We start from the raw sequence: 19,561 nt of genomic DNA, 5'->3' as shown, positions 1-19,561 counted from the left end.
TGACCCACCTTTGAGGCCCAAGCTGCTATAAAGCTGGCCTTGGAGAGCAGCCTGGTCCCCCCACTGCAGTGAAGCTCAGTGGAGGCAGCCACCAAAGGGGGGTCACTTCAAGCTTCAAATAGGTTGCTGAGAACCAAATGTGAGCAGCTTCTGACATTGGCTAGCACCAAAGTCCCTACCAGGAGGCCCAGAATCAACATACAAAACAGTCAGCCTCAGACAACACAAGAGAAGGATACAAAGGGAGCTCCCAGGAGCACACTAAACTCTGCCTAAATGAACTCCACTTTGTTTTTGTATTTCATTATTTTCTTGTTATTGCTTTGTTTTTATTTCCTCTCTCTCTTTTTTCTTTCACATCTCTTATTTTTCTCTTTCCTTTTTTATTCAATTTTTTTATTTCTTTCACTTATTTTTCCTTCTTTTCTTTTTCACTGTTTTTCTCCGTATTTTTTATTCTTATTTTTTCTCTCCCTTCTTTCCTTTGACACTCTTTCCCTCCATTTATTTTTATTGTATTGTTATAATTTTCTTCTTTTATTATTCTTGTTTACCTTTCTCTTTCTTTTGTAGTTGTTTTTTTTGTTGGGCTCCTTTGTATGTTTTTGTTTTCCTTCTGGTGTTTTTTTTTTTTTTTTTTTTTTTTTTTTTTTATCAGCACCAATAAAACAGCTCACACAATGTGGTTGGGGTTGAGGCTCACAGTCAGGCAGCCTGAGGATGGATCCTACGCACAAATGGCCCAAAAACAATCAAGACCCAGTTACAACAGAAGAGCCCCCAAAACACACACACAAGAGACATTTCTAGAGCATCCAGCTCAGGAGATAAAGGAGGCTGCACCACTGGGCCCTACAAGACACTTCCTTTGAAAGACCACCCCATGAAGACTGGGAGTCATAGCATTTCTATCTAATACATAGAAACAAACACAAAGAAATAGCTTGGGAAGAAAAGATACAATTCCCCAATGAAATAAAAGGACAATCTCCAGAAAAAAAAGCTAAATAAAATGGAGGCAAGCAATTTATCAAACATAGAGTTTTAAGTAATAGTTATAAGGATGCTCAAGGAACTTAGTGAAAACTACAAGGAACATAATGGGAACTACAAGGAACTTAGTAGGAACCACATCAGCATGAAAAAGGACATAGGAGCCATGAATAAGAACAATTCAGAAATGAAAAATACCACCTGGTGAAAGAAATAGACTTACAAGTCCAGAAACCACAAAAGTTTCAAACAATAGGAACCCAAAGAGGCTCACCCCAAGACACATCATAATTAAAATGCCAAGAATTAAAGACAAAGAGAGATTCTAAAAAGCAGTTAGTTACCTACAAGGAAGCACCCATACGACTGTCAGCTGATTTCTCAACAGAAAATTTGCTGGCCAGAAGGGAGTAGCAAGAAATATTCAAAGTGATGAATAGCCATGAACTACAACCAATGTTATTCTACCCAGCAAAGCTATCATTTAGAATTGAAGATCAGATAAAGAGCTTCACAGACAAGAAAAAGCAAAAAGAGTTCATCACCACCAAACTAGTACTACATGAAATATTGAAGGGTATTCTTTAAGAAGAGGAAGAAGAAAAAGAGAAAAAGATACAAAGTATAAACAATAAAATGGCAATAAATACATATCTATCAACAAGAATCTAAAAATAAAAATAACAAACATAGAATCTAAATAAACTGATGAATAAAATAGAAGCATGGGAGGATCCAAGATGGTGGCGTAGGTAAACACCTAAACTGCTGCCTCGCACAACAATTTCAAAACTACAACTAAAAGACAAAACGTCTATCACCCAGAACCACTGGAAAGCTGGCTGAGTGGAAGTTCTATAACCAGAAGGAAAGAGCAAACAGCACTGAGAGGTGCACAAGCGTTGAAAAGCTGAGGTACGTGGCGCGCGAATCGGGCTGGTGACAGGCGACTGGGAGTGCTGCTTTTTTCAACCTGAAGGGAGACAAGCTCCCGATTACTCCGAACTCCAGTTTCTGGGGAGACGCGGGGGACCCAAACTCCTTCGGGGAGAAGCTGGACTGTCTGCCGTGGGGTCGGAAGGTGAGGGAGGCTTGCTTGCAGGGCTGCGCGCTGGAATAATTGTTTACTGTGCTGGGGCATGGGACGTGGGGAAGCGGTCGGAGACGCAGAGCTGGCTTACTGGCAGCCATCACTGTTTGCCATTCCCTAGCCTAGTCACGCCCTGAGACACCGCCCCACACAACCTACAAACCCACCCAAGCTCCAAGCAGCGGCTTTAGCACATGAATGACCTGCCCTATCGCAGCTTAACCTAGCAAACTTGCAGCCCGGGTCAGACAGCTCCAAAACCTCCAAACCCCAAGCAAAGAGGAGAAAACTGTAGTTCTCGCTGTAGCACCTGCTGGGTAGCCTCAGACAGTAGCTGACCTGCACCCCATTGGAGATCCAGAAGCCAGGGTACCTAGTGGTCAGTGTGAGACACCAGATTTCAACTCCTCACATCCATAAGTGACACATTCAAGAGGCAGACTCAGTGAGCACCAAAGCCCCACTGAAACAAGTCCTGCACCATAAGCGTGTCTCCAGCGCAGCAGTTCTTCCATTATAGACACAGCGGGTCCTCATAGCCAATTGGCTTGGAGGTCAATTCCTCCCAGTGTACCAACAGCAATCAAGGCTTAACTACACCAAGACTTTGCACTCAGCCCACAAAGGGGTGTACCAAAGGCGTCCACCTCAGGTGATTGGGGAGGCTGAGCTACTGGCTCCTATAGGTCACCTACCACACAAAGCCACTCCATCAACACAAGGAAGCAACAAAATGCAGAGACAAAGAAACATGTCATGAATGAAAGAAATGGAGGAAAGCAAACTACTGGACGACATAGAGTTCAGAACCCCATTTATAAGGTTACTCAAGAATCTTCTAAAAACCGCTGAGGAACTTAGTGAGACCTTTAAGGATCTTAATGCAAATGCCAAAAAAATGGAAAAGGACCAGTCAGAAATTAAGCATACACTCTCTGAAATAAAGAATATACAGAAACTCAACTGTAGATCAACGTACCCCAAGAATCAAACCAAAGATCTGAAATATGAGGAAACAAAAAACACCCAACCAGAAAAACAAAAAGAAAAAATCCAAAAATATGAAGATAGTGTAAGGAGCCTCTGGGAAACTTTAAGCGTACCAACACCCGAATTTTTGGGGTGCCAGAAGAAGAGAGAGAGCAAAATATTGAAAACCTATTAGAAGAGATAATGACAGAAAACTTTTCCTACCTGGTAAAAGAAATAGACTTACAAGTTCAGGAAGTGCACAGAACCCCATACAAGAGGAATCCAAAAAGGACCACACCAAGACACATCATAATTAAAATGCCAAGGGCAAAGGACAAAGAGAGAATCTTGAAAGCAGCAAGAGAAAAACAGGTAGTTACCTACCAGGGAGCACCCATATGACTGTCAGCTGATTTCTTGGCAGAAACTATGCAGGCCAGAAGGGAGTGGCAAGAAATATTTAAAGTGATGAACAGCAAGAACCTACAACCAAGATTACTTTACCCAGAAAAGCTATCATTCAGAGTTGAAGGTCAGATAAAGAGCTTCACAGACAAGAAAAGGCTAAAGGAGTTCATCAGCACCAAACCAGGATTACATGAAATGCTGAAGGGTATTCTTTAAGAAGAGGAAGAAGAAGAAAAAAGTAAAGATAAAAATTATGAACAACAAAATGACATCAAATACATTCCTACCAACAAGTGAATCTAAAAATCAAGTGAATAAAAAATCTGAAGAACAGAATGGACTGGTGAATATAAAAGAATCAGGGACATAGAAAGGGAGTGGACTGACAATTCTCAGGGGGAAGGGGGTGTGAGGGGTGCAGGAAGAGATTGGACAAAAATCTTACACCTATGGATGAAGACAGCTGCCGGGGGGTAAAGGCATGGGGTGGGGTGGGGAATCAGGTGGAGAGGAGCTATGGGGGAAAAAAAGACAACACCTGTAATAATCTGAACAATAAAGATTTATTAAAATAAATAAATAAATAAATAAATAAATAAATAAATAAATAAATAAAACAAAAAAATAGAAGCATGGGAACATGGCACAGACTGATGAATCTCAGAGGGAAGGGATGAGGGGAGAGGGGGAAAACTTCAATTAAAGAACTTATATGTGTATATGCCTTACCTATGGACATAGACAATAAGGTGGTGAAGGCCGGGGTCAGGGCAAGAACCCAGTGGAGGGTGGCAATGGGGGGAAAAAGGAGGGCATCTGTAATACTCTCAACAATAAATATTTAAAATAAAGGAAATGAAGAACACCATATGTGACATTAAGAATATGCTGAAAGGGCCCTAACCGGTTTGGCTCAGTGGATAGAGCATCGGCCTGCGGACTCAAGGGTCCCAGGTTCGATTCTGGTCAAGGGCATGTACCTTGGTTGAGGGCACATCCCCGGTAGGGGGTGTGCAAGAGGCAGCTGATCGATGTTTCTCTCTCATCAATGTTTCTAACTCTCTATCCCTCTCCCTTCCTCTCTGTAAAAAATCAATAAAATATATTTTAAAAAAAAGAGAATATGCTGAAAGGAATAAAAATTAAGCTGGATGAAGCAGAGACAACAAAAATAAAAAATTATTTAAAACAATGAGGATAATTTAAGGGAAATTTGGGAAAACTTCAAATGTAACAATATACACATCATAGAAGTAGAGAAAAAAAGAAATGATAAAAAGATATAAATCTAGTTAGTAGAAAAAATGATAGAAAATTTCCATAACCTGTTAAAGAAAAAATTCACACACTCAGGAAACACAGAGTCTTAATCAAGATGAAATCAAGAGAACCACACAAAGACACATAATATTAAAATGGCAATGGTTCAGGACAGAGTAATAATCTAAAAGGCAGCAAGAAATAAACAGTTTCCTACAAAGAAGTTTCTATAAGGCTTTCAGCTGATTTCTCAACAGAAACACTGTGGCAAGAAGTGAATGGCATGAATTATTCAAGGTAACAAAAAGCGAGGATCTGAAACCAAGACTACACTATCCAGCAAGGCTTTCATTCAAAATCAATTATGAAGTAAAGAGCTTCTCAGACAAAAAACAAAAAACAAAAAACAAAAACAAAAAAAGGCTAAAGGAGTTTAACACACCAAACAAGAATTGCAAAAAATGTTAAAGGGACTACCTTAATAATGAGAAGAAATAGAGAAACATAGGCGTGAAGAATTAAAATGGCAATAAATTGGTACCTATCAATAGTAACCTTAAGTGTAAATGAATGAGGTGCTTGAATCAAAAGACATAGGGTAGCTGAATGGATAAGAAAACATGACCCAAATATATGCTGTCTACAAGAGACTCACACAGGATGAAATTAATGGATGGAAAAGCAAATTTCCATGCAAATGGAAATGAAGAGAAAGCCTGGGAAACAATATTCATATCTGACAAAATAGACTTCAAAATGAAGGCCATAACAAGAGACAAGGAAGGTCACTATATAATATTAAAGGGATTGATACAACAAGAGGATATAACCCTGTTAAACATATATACACCCAATATAGGGAAAACCAAATATATAAAAACAACTTCTAGAGGACTTAAAGGAAGAGATCAACAGCTATACAATCATAGTAGAGAACTATAACACCCCGCTGACATCAGTGGATAGATTTTCTAGACAAAAATTCAATAAGAAAACAGTGACCTTAAATAACACACTAGAACAAATGGATTTAATTAATTATATTCCACCCAAAGCAGCAAAATATACATTCTTTTCAAGTGCACAAGGAACATTCTCAATGATAGACCACATGTTAGGACACAAAATAAGTCCCTACAAGTTCAAGAGAATTGAAATCATATCAAGCTTCTTCTCAGATCACAATGGCATGAAACTAGAGATGAATTACAAAAAAATACCCCCAAACCTTCAAACACATGGAGGCTAAATACCATTTTAGTAAACAGTGAATGGACTACCAATGAGATCAAGGAAAAAAGCACAACTTCCTGGAAACAAATGAAAATGGACACACAACAACCCAGAATCTATGGGACCCCAGAGAAACAGTCCTGAGAGGGAAGTTCGTAGCACTACAGGCCTACCCCAAGAACCAAGAAAAATTTCCAATAAAGTATTTAACCCTACAACTTAAAAAATTAGAAATAAAACAAAAAGAAAAGCTCAGGGTAAGTAGAAGGAAGGAAATAAAGATCAGAGTGGAAATAAATGACATAGAGACTAAATAAAAAATATAAAATATCAATGAAACCAAGAGCTGGTTCTTTGAAAAGATAAACAATATAGATGCACTTTTAGCCTGACTCATCAAGAAACAAATAGGGAGGACCCAAATAAAATCTGAAACAGAAGTAGTGAAGTACCAACTGACAACACAGAGAAAAATATTGTAAAAAAATACTATGAACAACTACATGCCAACAATCTGGACAATGTGGACAAAATGGACATATTCCTAGAAACACACAATTTTCCAAAACTGAACTAGGGAGAATCAGAAAACCTGAATAGGCCAATAACAACTGATTAAATTGAAACAGTAACAAAACAAAACAAATAAACTCTCAGGAAACAAAAGCCCTGGGCCAGATGGCTTCACCTGGGAGTTTTGCCAAACATTCAAAGAAGAAGTAACACCTATCGACCTCAAACTAGTACAAAAACTTTAAGAGGAAGGAAGCCTCCGAAGCTCTTTTTATGAGGCCAGCATTATCATAATAACAAAACCAGATGAAGACACCACAAAGAAAGAGAATTACAGGCCAATATCCCTGATGAACATAGATTTTAAATCCTCAACAAAAAATTGACAAATCTATTCAGCAACATATTAAAAATACCATACGTCACAACCACATTGGATTTATTCCAGGGATGCAAGGCTGGTACTATATTCACAAATCCATAAATGTCAAACATCACATAAATAAATTGAAAGACAAAAATAGCAGAAGCCTATAAACAGATGCAGAAAAAGCATTTGATAAAATACAAAACCCAGTTTTGATAAAAACTCTCAGCAAAGTGGGGATAGAGGGATTGTACCTCTATATAACAAAGGCCATATATGACAAACCTGCAGGAAACATCATACTCAAAAGGAAAAAAACTAAATCCATTTTCCCTAAGAACCTGTATAAGATAGGGATGTCCACTTTCACAACTCTTATTCAACATAATACTGGAAGTCCTAGCCATAGCAATCAGAGAAGAAGAAAACTGACAAAGCATCCAAATTGGAAAGTAGGGAGTAAAACTGTCATTATTCGCAAATGACATGATACTGTCGAAATAGTGATGCTATTTAACTCAGAGTTTCTCAGCCTCAGCACAGTTGACATTGTGAGATAGACTGTTCTCTGTGGTGAGGTCTGTCCTGTGAATTGTTTACATCATCCCTGCCTTCACCCACCACTCTCTAGTATGACTGTCACAAATCTATTAGGACATAACTCAGTGTCTCTTGGGCGGGGGGAATCACCCCCGATTAGAATCACAGTTTGAATTTCATAATTTAAACATATTTTAATAGCATTGATATGATTACAAAGTAATGATGATGAGTATGAAAGACCATCAAAAGTGTGAGGAGCAGTCACACTATGAATTCTTATGTAGCCACTGAAATAAATACATTAATTAATCAAGCAATCAAACAGCAATCTCTTGCCTCTGGGCTAAGTAGAATGAGCTCTCAGGTGACAACAGGTAAATGTTCCTGGCTTCCATTATCTTTGACCCTCTCATGCAGGGTCAGCTGGGTTTTGGACTCACCTGGATAAGATCTATGAGAGGAAGGTCATTGTGGGGATGTCTGAATTACTCCCTGAACAGATGATGATAGAGACTAAAGTTCTGTTCACAGGCAAGATAGCAGGAAGGTGTACAGCATCAGTCCCCAGCCAGAGTTGGGGCTACAAACAAACAAATAACAGTGAGAAATAAACATAACCATGCCCTCCCAGCCTAAGTTTACACATGATGGGAGACTGGAGATGAGGGGATATTTATAAATCCCCACACCTGCTCTGCAGGCACATTTCTCTCTTGTTTCTCCAACCTCTGAGCACACGAATATGATATATCTTTTAGCAAGGGGAGGATTAGGGTAGCAAATGGAACAGTTTTGTTAATCAGCTGACTTTAGGATAGAAGATGAGCCAGGCTCATCCCGGTGGGACTAAGATAAGCACAGTGGTTCTGTTAATGTTGAAGAGAGACACAAAAGAATTGGACTCAGAGAGACTTTGAAAATGCTACACAGCTGGCTTGAAGATGGAAGAAGGAACATGAGCCAAGTTATGCAGGCAGCCAGCAACACTGAAAGGCATTAGAGAGAAACACATCCTCTCCTGAGCCTCTAGCCCTGCGCATCTCTTGTCTCTGGGCTAGGCTGATTAGGGTCACAGTGACTCAGGTAAAAGTTGTCAGGTTCCATCCTCACTGACCCTTTCCTGCCGTACCCATCGGCCTCCCAGGCTCACCTGGATGGGTCTCTGAGAGGAAGGTCTCCATGTGGAAGTTTGAATTGTTCCCTGGATGGTTGATGATGGAGACTGAAGCTCTGTCCCACACGAGACAGCAGGAAGGAGTGAAGCATCAGTTCCTGAGCCAGCCTTAGGAATCTAAAGCAACAGCCATGTGCTGTCCCCCAGCGTTGTACAAGCTGAGGAAATGCACAGGGGAGATATCTACAGCTCTCGCTATACCTGCTCATCAGGCACATTTCCCTTGTGTTATTCCAACATCTAAGCACATGATTTCCCTCTGGGCCTCTGGAATAGGCAGAAAGGAAAATTTCCTAATGATTCTCTGATCCCAGGAGACCAGGTTGTAAGTCAAGTATACTTAGTTTTTATGACTCTTTGTCTTGGTCTGTCTCTCCTGCTTTCTAGAGGCCGAAAGACTTTCTACCCTATCCCATCCCTGACTTCTCTTTTTCTTCAAAGTCTTTTTGGGGATGGGACACAGCCCCGATGTCTCTAGAGAACTGTTATTCTCCTCTTCAATATGGCAGAACTGCGCTCCTTTGATGTGCAACCCCCAGTACCACACTCTTTGGCCTCCTGACACATTTGTCAAAATAATTAGAGATTTTATACTTATATCACCAGTTAAAAGGTATTATTTAGAGCCTCACAAAATATTGATTAATTTTCCTCTCCAGTGTGCCTCAGGTGGTTGAGCATTGTCCCATGCACCTGTAGGTTGTTGGCATGCCCGTTTTGCAGGCTTGATCCCCAGTAGGGGTTGTGCAGGAGGCAGTCCCATTAATGCTTCTCTGTCATGGATGTTTCTGTTTCTCTTTCTCTCTAAAAATACAATAAAAACATATTAAAATATTTATTAATTATTAGAGATACATTTAGATATTTTTATGTTACATGATCTGAGCTTATCATTTTATAGAAATTGTCTGATTGAATCTTTAGGGAAGTCCATTCTATTAGGTAATATTTCTTTTTGAGATGACCATGCATTTTTATTCCCATTCCTTCTATTAATGTCATGCATTACATTGGTGGATTTCTATCTTTAAAAAAAAATCTTTATTGTTGAAAGTATTACATATGTCTCCCCTTTCCCCCACTGACCTCTCTCAACCCTCCCAAACCCTTCCTGGTCCCACCTCCCCTCAGGCCTTCACTACCCTATTCTCTGTGTTCATGGGTTATGCATATATGCATATGAGTTCATTGGTTGATCTCTTCCCACCTCATCCTCCCCTGCCTTTCCTCTGAGTTCTAAGAGTCCTTTCGATGCTTCTGTGGCTCTGGGTCTACTTTTGTTCATCAGTTTATATTGTTCATTATAGTCCAAAAATGAGTGAGATCATGTGATAATTATCTTTCTCTGACTGGCTTATTACACTAAGCATAATGCTCTCCAGTTCCATCCATGCTGTTGCAAATGGTAAGAAATGCTTTCTTTTTTACAGAAGAGTAGTATTCCATTGTATAGGTGCATCACAGTTGTTGTTATTTTTTATTGTCTAAAGTTTTACATATGTTTCTTTTGTCCCCGATTGACCCCCCCCCCCCGCTCCCCGCCCCCCTACTATTCCCACCCCAGAGGGCAAGCCCCCACTGCCTTTGTGTCTGTGTCCATTGGTTATGCTAATATGCATGCATACAAGTCCTTTGGTTAAAGTAAACTGGATAAAAAAAAAAGTAAACTGGTAAAATCCTTAAATCGTGCTGGTCCTTTCAATTCCTGTTCCAACTTGGGTATCTGGGGTTCTGTGCTGTCCCTTCCTAATTCTGTCATGCCCTGCATGAACTCTTGTTTGGAGAACTTGCACTGTGTTGAACTTCCACGCACTGATCATCACAGAACTGCTGTATATCATCTATTCCAATTTTATTTTTACCTTCAGGATCTTTGTATTTAGTGCATTGATGTTCTAACTTCTTGTCCAATAATCCTTTTACACTGTCTCATATATACGATTCTGGATTTGGGGGAAAAATTGGTCCATTAGAATATCTAACTTCCAGTCATTTTGAGACAGGCAACTTACTGCTGGTTTTCACTAGGTTGTGTGAAGATCATAAAGTAACCATGGGTATCCTTCTGCAACAACTTAAACTTGATCATGTTGTGTCCTCTGGGCCTCTTCCCGCCTCCTCCAGCTTCAGAGTCAATGGAGGATAGATGGTTCCTCTCCCAGGCTCCTGGGCTCCAGTTCATGCACAGTATGGGGAAGCCCTTGGCAGAGCCGAGGATGCAGCCCTGTGCCTGGGAGAGGCAGAGGGTTGGGGGCAGGTGTCAGGAGCCCCTTGTGAGTTTTCTCCTGGGGGCGGGGTCCTCCCAGGATATGTGTGATTCATCCTTTGATTATAAAGATTGAAGATATTCCTGAGGGTAAAGATATTTCTTAATATATATATGATATTTAGATTGTTTGCTCACTGTCCATTTGGTGGATTTGAAAAAAAATTAGAAAAGGGGAGATATTTAATTTAGAGCACTTAGAAGGAGTCACAAATTTATGAAGCATATTGAAAAATTTCAAACAGAAACAGAAAAATAGTTAAAAACACACACACATAAAACACTCCACATGATTCTTCACCCAAATGAATAAGGAAACATACATGGACATCCTATTTCACAGTTTATTTTTTATTTTTATTATTATTTTATTATTGATTTTTTTAGAAAGAGGAAGGGAGACATAGATACAGCGGTAGACATAGATAAATAAATGATAGATAACAGACAGATAAATAGATAGAGACAGAAGCATTGATGTGAGAGAGAAACATTGATTGACTGCCTCCTGAATGCACCCTACCTGGGTTGGAACCCACAACCTAGATGTATGCTCTGACCTGGAATCAAACACACAACACTTTTTGGTGCACAGGAGGATGCTCCATCCACCAGCCATTGGGCCAGGTCAATATTCCATACTTTAATGACATTCAGCATGAAAAATATTTTTGTAGAGTAATAAATTGTATGGCTGTTTAAGGTCATCTCTGACTCTAACCATATTAGATTACTCTATTTATTAAAATGTATGTATCCATGTAGACACTTCTTGGAAACATGTATTGAGTAGTCAATTTTTGCCAGTGGCTAAGGTAGGCATGTGGACACACCTTTGTATAACAGAATGAAGACTATAAAACCAGGAGAGCAGCTATAAAACATACTAGCATGTTGAAGTCTACATTATCAAGAAGAGTTGTAAAGGTGGTGCTATAGAAAAGAATGATGAACATATTAAGTGAAAACTGTGGTTTCAGATTTTCTTCTACAATAAAATTATGTAAATGACCTTAGTAGCCAAGTATAGTTTGTCCCTAGGGATAGTATAATTCATGACTATTCTTTCAGGAAAACAATAGAAAATTTACTTGGAATGATATATGTAATAAGAGAATAAATTACACTAAAGTAATTCATATTAACCCATGAGATAAATGAGTATTTCTAATTTCTTATGTTCCAAAGATTGGATTAATTTGTGTCAGACTTCTGACTCTGATGCTTGAAACCTGAATTCCTGGGCAATTCTTCAGCCTCGTACAGTTGGCTTTTGAAAAGCTTACCTTCTAAAGAATCCTTGCAGGGCCCTCTTTATGTCATTGTTTCTCAGACTGTAGATGAAGGGGTTCAGCATGGGTGTGACCACAGTGTACATCACTGAGGCTGTTGCACTTGAGTGTGCACTGTGGGCAGCAGTAGAACTGAGGTACACTCCAAGGCTTGTACCATAAAATAAGGAGACAACTGAGAGGTGAGACGCACAGGTAGAAAATGCTTTATACTTCCCCTGAGATGATGGGATTCCACATATGGAGGCAATAATCTTAGAATAAGAGTAAAGGATCCCAGCAAGGGGACCACCACCTAGCAGCCCAGCTGAAGAATACATTAGAATATTGTTAAGAAAGGTGTCAGAACAGGCAAGTTGGATCACCTGATTGAGTTCACAGAAAAAGTGTGGGATTTTCAAGTCTGAGCAGAAGGACAGATGCAACACCATTAAGCTATGTAGCAAGGAAACCATGGCACTCAGGATCCAGGACAGCAGAAGCAGCAGTCCACAGAGCCAGGAGTTCATGATGACCATATAGTGTAGGGGGTGGCAGATGGCCACAAACCGGTCATAGGCCATTACAGTCAGGATAAAGTTGTCCAACACTGCAAAAAGGGTATAAAAATACATTTGTGTGATGCAGCCTTCATAAGTGATGACTTTGCTCTGTGTCTGGATGTTCCATAACATCTTAGGGATGGTGGTGGAGGTGAAACAGATGTCAACCAAGGACAGGTTGGAGAGGAAGAAGTACATGGGTGTGTGGAGGTGGGAGTCTGAGCTGATGGCCAGGATGATGAGCAGGTTTCCCAACACAGATATCAGGTACATGGAGAGGAAAAGCCCAAATATGAGGGGCTGCAGTTCCATTGCCTGTGAAAGTCCCAGAAGAAGAAATTCTGAAATTTGTGTACCATTGTCTGGTTCCATGTGTTGGAGGTGATTACAAAAGAAAAAGGATAGAAAAAACAAATAACTAATTTTCACATTAGCAAGCAACTGAGAATAAAGGACACATTTATATGTTAGAGTCAGGAAAATAATTTCCATTTTTGTTGTGTGATCTGCTTCCCATTAATATTTCTCTATTGGCATTTTTCATTAGAATTTCCTGTTCTTCAAACATAATACATACTGCTGTTTTACTGAGTATGTCTTTCATGCATTTGAGAAATATATATTGACTACAGACCATGTTCTAGGCACTGTTCAGGGTATGGAATGCTTAAGAACCAAATTCTACAAACTAATGATGGAACAATAATATAATCAAATGAAAATGATAATATAATATATCCAACGGTGGAGATGCTATAAAGAAAAGTAAATCACATCAAATGGAGAGAGTGGATAGAGGGTGTTCTTTTTTATAGAGTTTAGCCAAGACTTGCCAATAGCTGGCACTTTAACACACACCTCAATGAAAACTGAGCAAGAGAGTAAGAGGGAAAGTATTTCCCAGGGAGAAGGAACAGCCAGTACAAAGGCCATGAGGAAGATGGTCACTCATTAGCTTCCCCTGAGTAAGGGCATTTTATGTTAAAAACACACATGAAGTAGAAAAGAAATTTTAATTAGATTTGGAGATATTTACCACCCTCTTCCCAGCTGGAACAGCGAAGGCCTCACTGCATAAATGTAACTGACTATGCTGCCTCTGTGGCATTAAGATTTAAGGTACAATGGGTGACCTTTATTTCTCCATCTACATAACTATAGTGACTTTTTTCTCAGCACCCTATATCTTTGCCTAGAATTTGGTCAGTCCTCAATTTATATTTCCCAAATGCATGCCAGAATTTCTCCTTAAAAGTAAAGAATTCATGACCCCTGGGGGAAAAGGCTAAGTGTGGGGTAGGAATTCCTGCCAATTGTTCCAATAGAGAAAGTAAATGGGCAACAAATCCAGGAATATATGCAGCCTCGCTAATAATAAAGTAATTACTTCAAAGTAAAACTATTTATTATTCCTTTCAGACTCATTAAATACTTTTTTCATGTGAATAGCCAGCATGAGAGAAGATACTGCAATAAATGTCTCACAAATTGCTATTGCAAGGGACCAACTCCCTGAGTGGTCAGGATATTTTCAGTAAATACAAAACATGCTCAAATACACACCATCTTTGAAATTTAATACAAACACTCTCACTCCACTGCACTGTTCTCCCCACCTAATTTTCTATTACCTTCTTCCTGAAAAAGAAATCTCAGCTATGTTTTCATTTTGCTGCAATCATTTTATGCATCTCACTCATTCTACTGTGTCATGTAACTGGACTCCCATTCTTATCACTTTATTGTCAACTGTGGCCCTTATAATGCAGATTCAAACAAACATATCTTTCTTACTGTGTTACCTAAATTAATTACAAATTAATTCTTTAACCCAAAATGCCAACACAGTGAGCTCTTATCTCTGGTTTAGACTGTTTGGGCTCTCAGGTGACTCAGGTTAAAATTCTCAGGTTCAATCCTCCCTGACCCTCTCCTGATGTATCTACTGGCATCCTAGACTCACCTGGATGGGTCTTTGAGAGGAAGGTCTCCATGTGGAAGTCTGAATTGCTCCCTGGATGGTTGATGATGGAGACTGAAGCTCTGTCCCAGACGAGACAGCAGGAAGGAGTGAAGCATCAGTTCCTGAGCCAGACTTAGGAATAAAAGCAACAGCCATGTGCTGTCCCTCAGCGTTGTACAAGCTGCGGACTGCACAGGGGAGATATTTACAGCTCTCTCTAAACCTGCCAATCAGGTACATTTCCCTTGTGTTATTCCAACTTCTAAGTACATGATTTCCCTGTGGGCTTCTAGAATAAGCAGAAAGGAAAATTTTCCTAATGATTCTCTTATCCCAAGAGACCAGGTTGTAAGTCAAGTGTACTTAGTTTTTGTCTTGGTCTCTCCTGTTTTCTAGAGGCCGAAAGACTTTCTACCCTATCCCATCCCTGACTTCCCTTTTTCTTCAAAGTCTTTTTGGGGATGGGACACAGCCCCGATGTCTCTAGAGAATTGCTATTCTCCTCTTCAATATGGCAGAACTGCGCTCCTTTGATGTGCAATCCCCAGTACCACACTCTTTGGCCTCCTGACACATTTGTCAAAATAATTAGAGATTTTATACTTATATCACCAGTTAAAAGGTATTATTTAGAGCCTCACAAAATATTGATTAATTTTCCTCTCCAGTGTGCCTCAGGTGGTTGAGCATTGTCCCATGCACCTGTAGGTTGTTGGTATGCCCGTTTTGCAGGCTTGATCCCCAGTAGGGGTTGTGCAGGAGGCAGTCCCATCAATCCTTCTCTCTCATGGATGTTTCTGTTTCTCTTTCTCTCTAAAAATTCAATAAAAATGCATTATAGTATTTATTAATTATAAGAGATACATTTAGATATTTTTATTTCACATGACCTGAGCTTATCATTTTATAGAAATTGTCTGATTGAATCTTTAGGAAAGTCCATTCTATTAGGTAATATTTCTTTTTGAAATGACCATGCATTTTTATTCCCATTCCTTCTATTAATGTCATGCATTACATTTGTTGATTTCTATCTTTTAAAAAAAATCTTTATTGTTGAAAGTATTACATATGTCTCCCCTTTCCCCCATTGACCTCTCCCAACCCTCCCCAACGCTCCCAGGCCCCACCTCCCCACAGGCCTTCACTACCCTATTGTTTGTGTTCATGGGTTATGCATATATGCATATGAGTTCATTGGTTGATCTCTTCCCACCTCACCCGCCCCTGCCTTTCCTCTGAGTTTTGACAGTCCATTCGATGCTTCTGTGGCTCTGGGTCTACTTTTGTTCATCAGTTTATATTGTTCATTATAGTCCACAAATGAGTGAGATCATGTGATAATTATCTTTCTCTGACTGGCTTATTTTGCTTAGCATAATGCTTTCCAGGTCCATCCATGCTGTTGCATATGGTAAGAATTCCTTCTTTTTTACAGCAGAGTAGTATTCCATTGTGTAGAGGTACCACAGTTTTTTAATGACTCAACTGCTGATGGGCACTTTAAAAAATATTTTAATTGATTTCAGAGAGCAAGGGAAGGGAGAGAGAAATAGAAACATCAATGCTGAGAGAGAATCATTGATTGGCTTCCTCCTTCTCGATCTGGGGATCAAGCCCACAACCCTGGCATGTGCCCTGACCAGGAATTAAACCATGACCTCCTGGTTCTTAGGTTGATGCTCAACCACTGAGCCACACTGGCCAGGCAATGTGTGGTATTCATCCACTAACATTGAGCTCATGGCCACCGTCCCTATAACTCATGTCTGAATGAAGCTTATCTAACACATATGTTCTCCATAAGTCACATCACAGCCTACTTGCACTTAGACACACTAGAGAGTGTTTCAACATTACACTTGGGGGACAATTTCAACAGTGACATCACCAACAGAAAGCACAAACATGTGAAACATGTGGCACTACATAGACTATGAAAATGACATGTTTATTGTATCAGAGCTGAAACAAGGAGGCCGAACCCTGCCTTGTTGAATTTCAGATTGTAAGGGACCAGAAGGCAAGCCCAAATTCTGTCTGGGGAATGATGCTGCACACCTTCCTGCTATCTTGCCTATGAACAGAACTTTAATCTCTATCATCAACCATTTAGGGAGGAATTCAGACATCCTCACAATGACCCTCCTCTCAGAGATGTTATCCATCCAGGTGAGTCCAATAACTCAGCTGATCCTACATGAGAGAAAGGGTCACAGAGAATGGAAGCCAAGAACATTTACCTGTTGTCAACTAGAGCCAATTCAACTTAGCCCAGAGGCAAGAGATTGCTGTTTGTTTGCTTGACTCATTGATATATTTAATTCAGTGGCTACATAAAAGTTCATAGTGTGACTTCTACTCATATCTTTCATTTTCTTTATCATTATGCTGCTAATCACATCAATGCTATTAAAATATGTTGAAATTATTAAATTCAAACTGTGGTTCTAATCGGGGATGATTTTCCCCCTCCCCCGCCCCAAGGAACATTGAGCTATATGTCCAGACAGATTTGTGACTGTCATACTAGAGAGGAGTGGTTGGCGGCAGGGATGCTCTAAACAACCTTCAATTCACAGGACAGACCTCACCACAGAGAATAGTCTGTCCCAGAATGCCAACAGTGCTGAGGCTGAGAAACTCTGAGTTAAATAGCATCATTATTTGTAATATTTATGACTGACTACATTTTTTCCCCAAAATTGTAACACCTTCTGCTAGAAATTAGAGTACCCCCTTTTGCTACCAGTTAAAAAGTTCCAAACCCAATCCATGTGACTGCTCTTCCATTTTTCCCCCAGGCTAATGGGTACAAAAGGCATTTCTTTTTTAAAAAAATATATGTTTTTATTGATTTCACAGAGGAAGGGAGAAGGAGAGAGAGATAGAAACATCTATGATGAGAGGGAATCATAAATCGGCTGCCGCCTGTACACCCCCCACTGGGGATTGAGCCTGCAACCCGGGCATGTGTCCTTGACCAGAATTGAACCCAGGACACTTCAATCCACAGGCTGACACTCTATCCACCGAGCCAAACAGGTGAGGGCACAAAAGGCATTTATTTTTTCTTTTTTTAAAATTTCTTTATTGATTAAGGTATTACATATGTGTCCTTATTCAAGGCATTTCTTATTGTTTTCCCAAACTATTACTCAGTTTCTAAAACTTCACTTATTTCCCCATTTTTGTATAGCATTTCAAATTGTTACTAGAAATTATTATTTCTCAATTGACTTTTGTAGGACATATTTTGACCATAAAATTTTTAATATTTTATTTAAATAAAACTATTTTCTAATTACTGAGTTTCTTGCTTTAAGACATTTTTGCCCACCTGTAAATTTTATATGGAGTTTCTAATGTTCGTAAAAAAATGTATTGTTGATTCTTACATGAAGTTGGTCATCACTATAACATCTTGCAAGATATCTAAGGGCAAGGCCCAATTCAATATTTTTTCAGATCGATAGCCATTGATGCCAGCTTTCATGTAACAATTCAAACTTTTAAAACTATATTGAAGTATAAGCTTTCCATATGGTAAAGGTTCATATTCATTGAAATCTAATTCCAGATTCATTTGGTGAATAAAAATAACTGAGCATATGCTATGTGCCAGAACATTCTAGAAACATATTACATTATATGCTTTTAGATCTAGCTCTTTATAATTTAATAGTCAACGCACATTGATATTCTTAAATGACTGTATTTTGTGTGTTGTTTCAGTTAGTGTTTAATTCTCCATTCAATTCTGCTTACTATTGTTCTTTTGAAACTACTCATTTTAACCTGGTTTCATTATGTCTTCATTTTTTTCATTTTATCACTGTTCACATTCTTAGTTTTTTTCTCTGTGTAAGTGCACATCTAATTACATACCTTTGTGAAAAATCCAAATGTGAACAAAGCAGGAGAACTCCCTGCTCTTTTGATCATGCAGTATAATAGTGAGGGCAGAGAACAATGAAATAAATGTGTGTTTAAAATATTGTCCTCTGGAAGAATCATATGAACAGAGCTATTGAGTATAAAGAGATAGAACTGTCATGGTGTGGGCAGGATTTATAAAGCATGGTCTGGGGAGGTTTTGCATGTTGGATGAAGACCAGACCAGGACCAGAGTGTGCTCACAGGATGTGTCAAAAAAGATGAAAACCAAAAGTCCACTGAGACTTGGGTCTTAACTCCACATCAGAAAAGGGAGAAAGGGGCTAACCTCATCTCTTATCAGACCACATAAAAACAAATTGGTCAAGTGACTATGAATAGGTACAGAAAACAAGTCTTCTACTGCTTGATGACAAAATTACCCTTCTTTTTAAATAATTTATGTGTGTGTGGTGTTGGTTTATTCCTCTACTCATTAAAAGGTATACAAAATGGAAGATATTTTTGTCTTTTGGACAAGCTTATTTATTTTTTAAAAATGTATTTTATTGATTTTTTTACAGAGAGGAAATGAGAGTGATAGAGAGTGAGAAACATCGATGAGAGAGAAACATCGATTCAGCTGCCTCTTGTACACTCCCCACTGGGGATGTGCCCACGACCAAGGTACATGCCCTTGACTGGAATTGAACCTGGGACCCTTCAGTCCGCAGGCCGACGCTCTATCCACTGAGCCAAACCGGTTAGGGCCAGACAAGCTTATTTTTGTTTACTTATTGTTTTGTTGGCATCAATGTAATGTGCTGAGGGTTTAAATACTGCACGAGTCAAGAATATTTTTCTTCCTCACAGTCTTTTGGGGACCACCTGAGCTAATTAAATAATCTCTATTCCTCCTCATCCATTTCATTCCTTTCTCCCAACCTCCCTCTCCTCTGCATTACTGAACGATTTCATTATGTTTTATTAAATACTAGAGACCCGGTGCACAAAATTTGTGCACGGGGGTGTCCCTCAGCCCAGCCTGCACCTTCTCCAATCTGGGACC

At 39.3% G+C, this 19,561-nt stretch overlaps 1 protein-coding gene across 1 annotated transcript; it reads right to left on the bottom strand.

The window, feature by feature from the left end:
• Positions 1-12,101: 12,101 nt before the first annotated feature.
• Positions 12,102-13,025, bottom strand: LOC308252317 (olfactory receptor 7A5-like; the record flags this gene model as incomplete). Its single annotated transcript, XM_080676723.1, has 1 exon — positions 12,102-13,025. The coding sequence occupies one exon, from the start codon at positions 13,023-13,025 to the stop codon at positions 12,102-12,104; it is 924 nt and encodes a 307-aa protein (XP_080532849.1).
• Between the last annotated feature and the right edge of the window lie 6,536 nt (positions 13,026-19,561).

This window comes from Plecotus auritus (assembly GCF_963455305.1).
Source record: "Plecotus auritus genome assembly, chromosome: 6".
Taxonomy (NCBI): Eukaryota; Metazoa; Chordata; class Mammalia; order Chiroptera; family Vespertilionidae; genus Plecotus; species Plecotus auritus.
The sequence above is the reverse complement of the archived record's forward strand: the minus strand, read 5'-3'. Positions and strand labels throughout refer to the sequence as shown.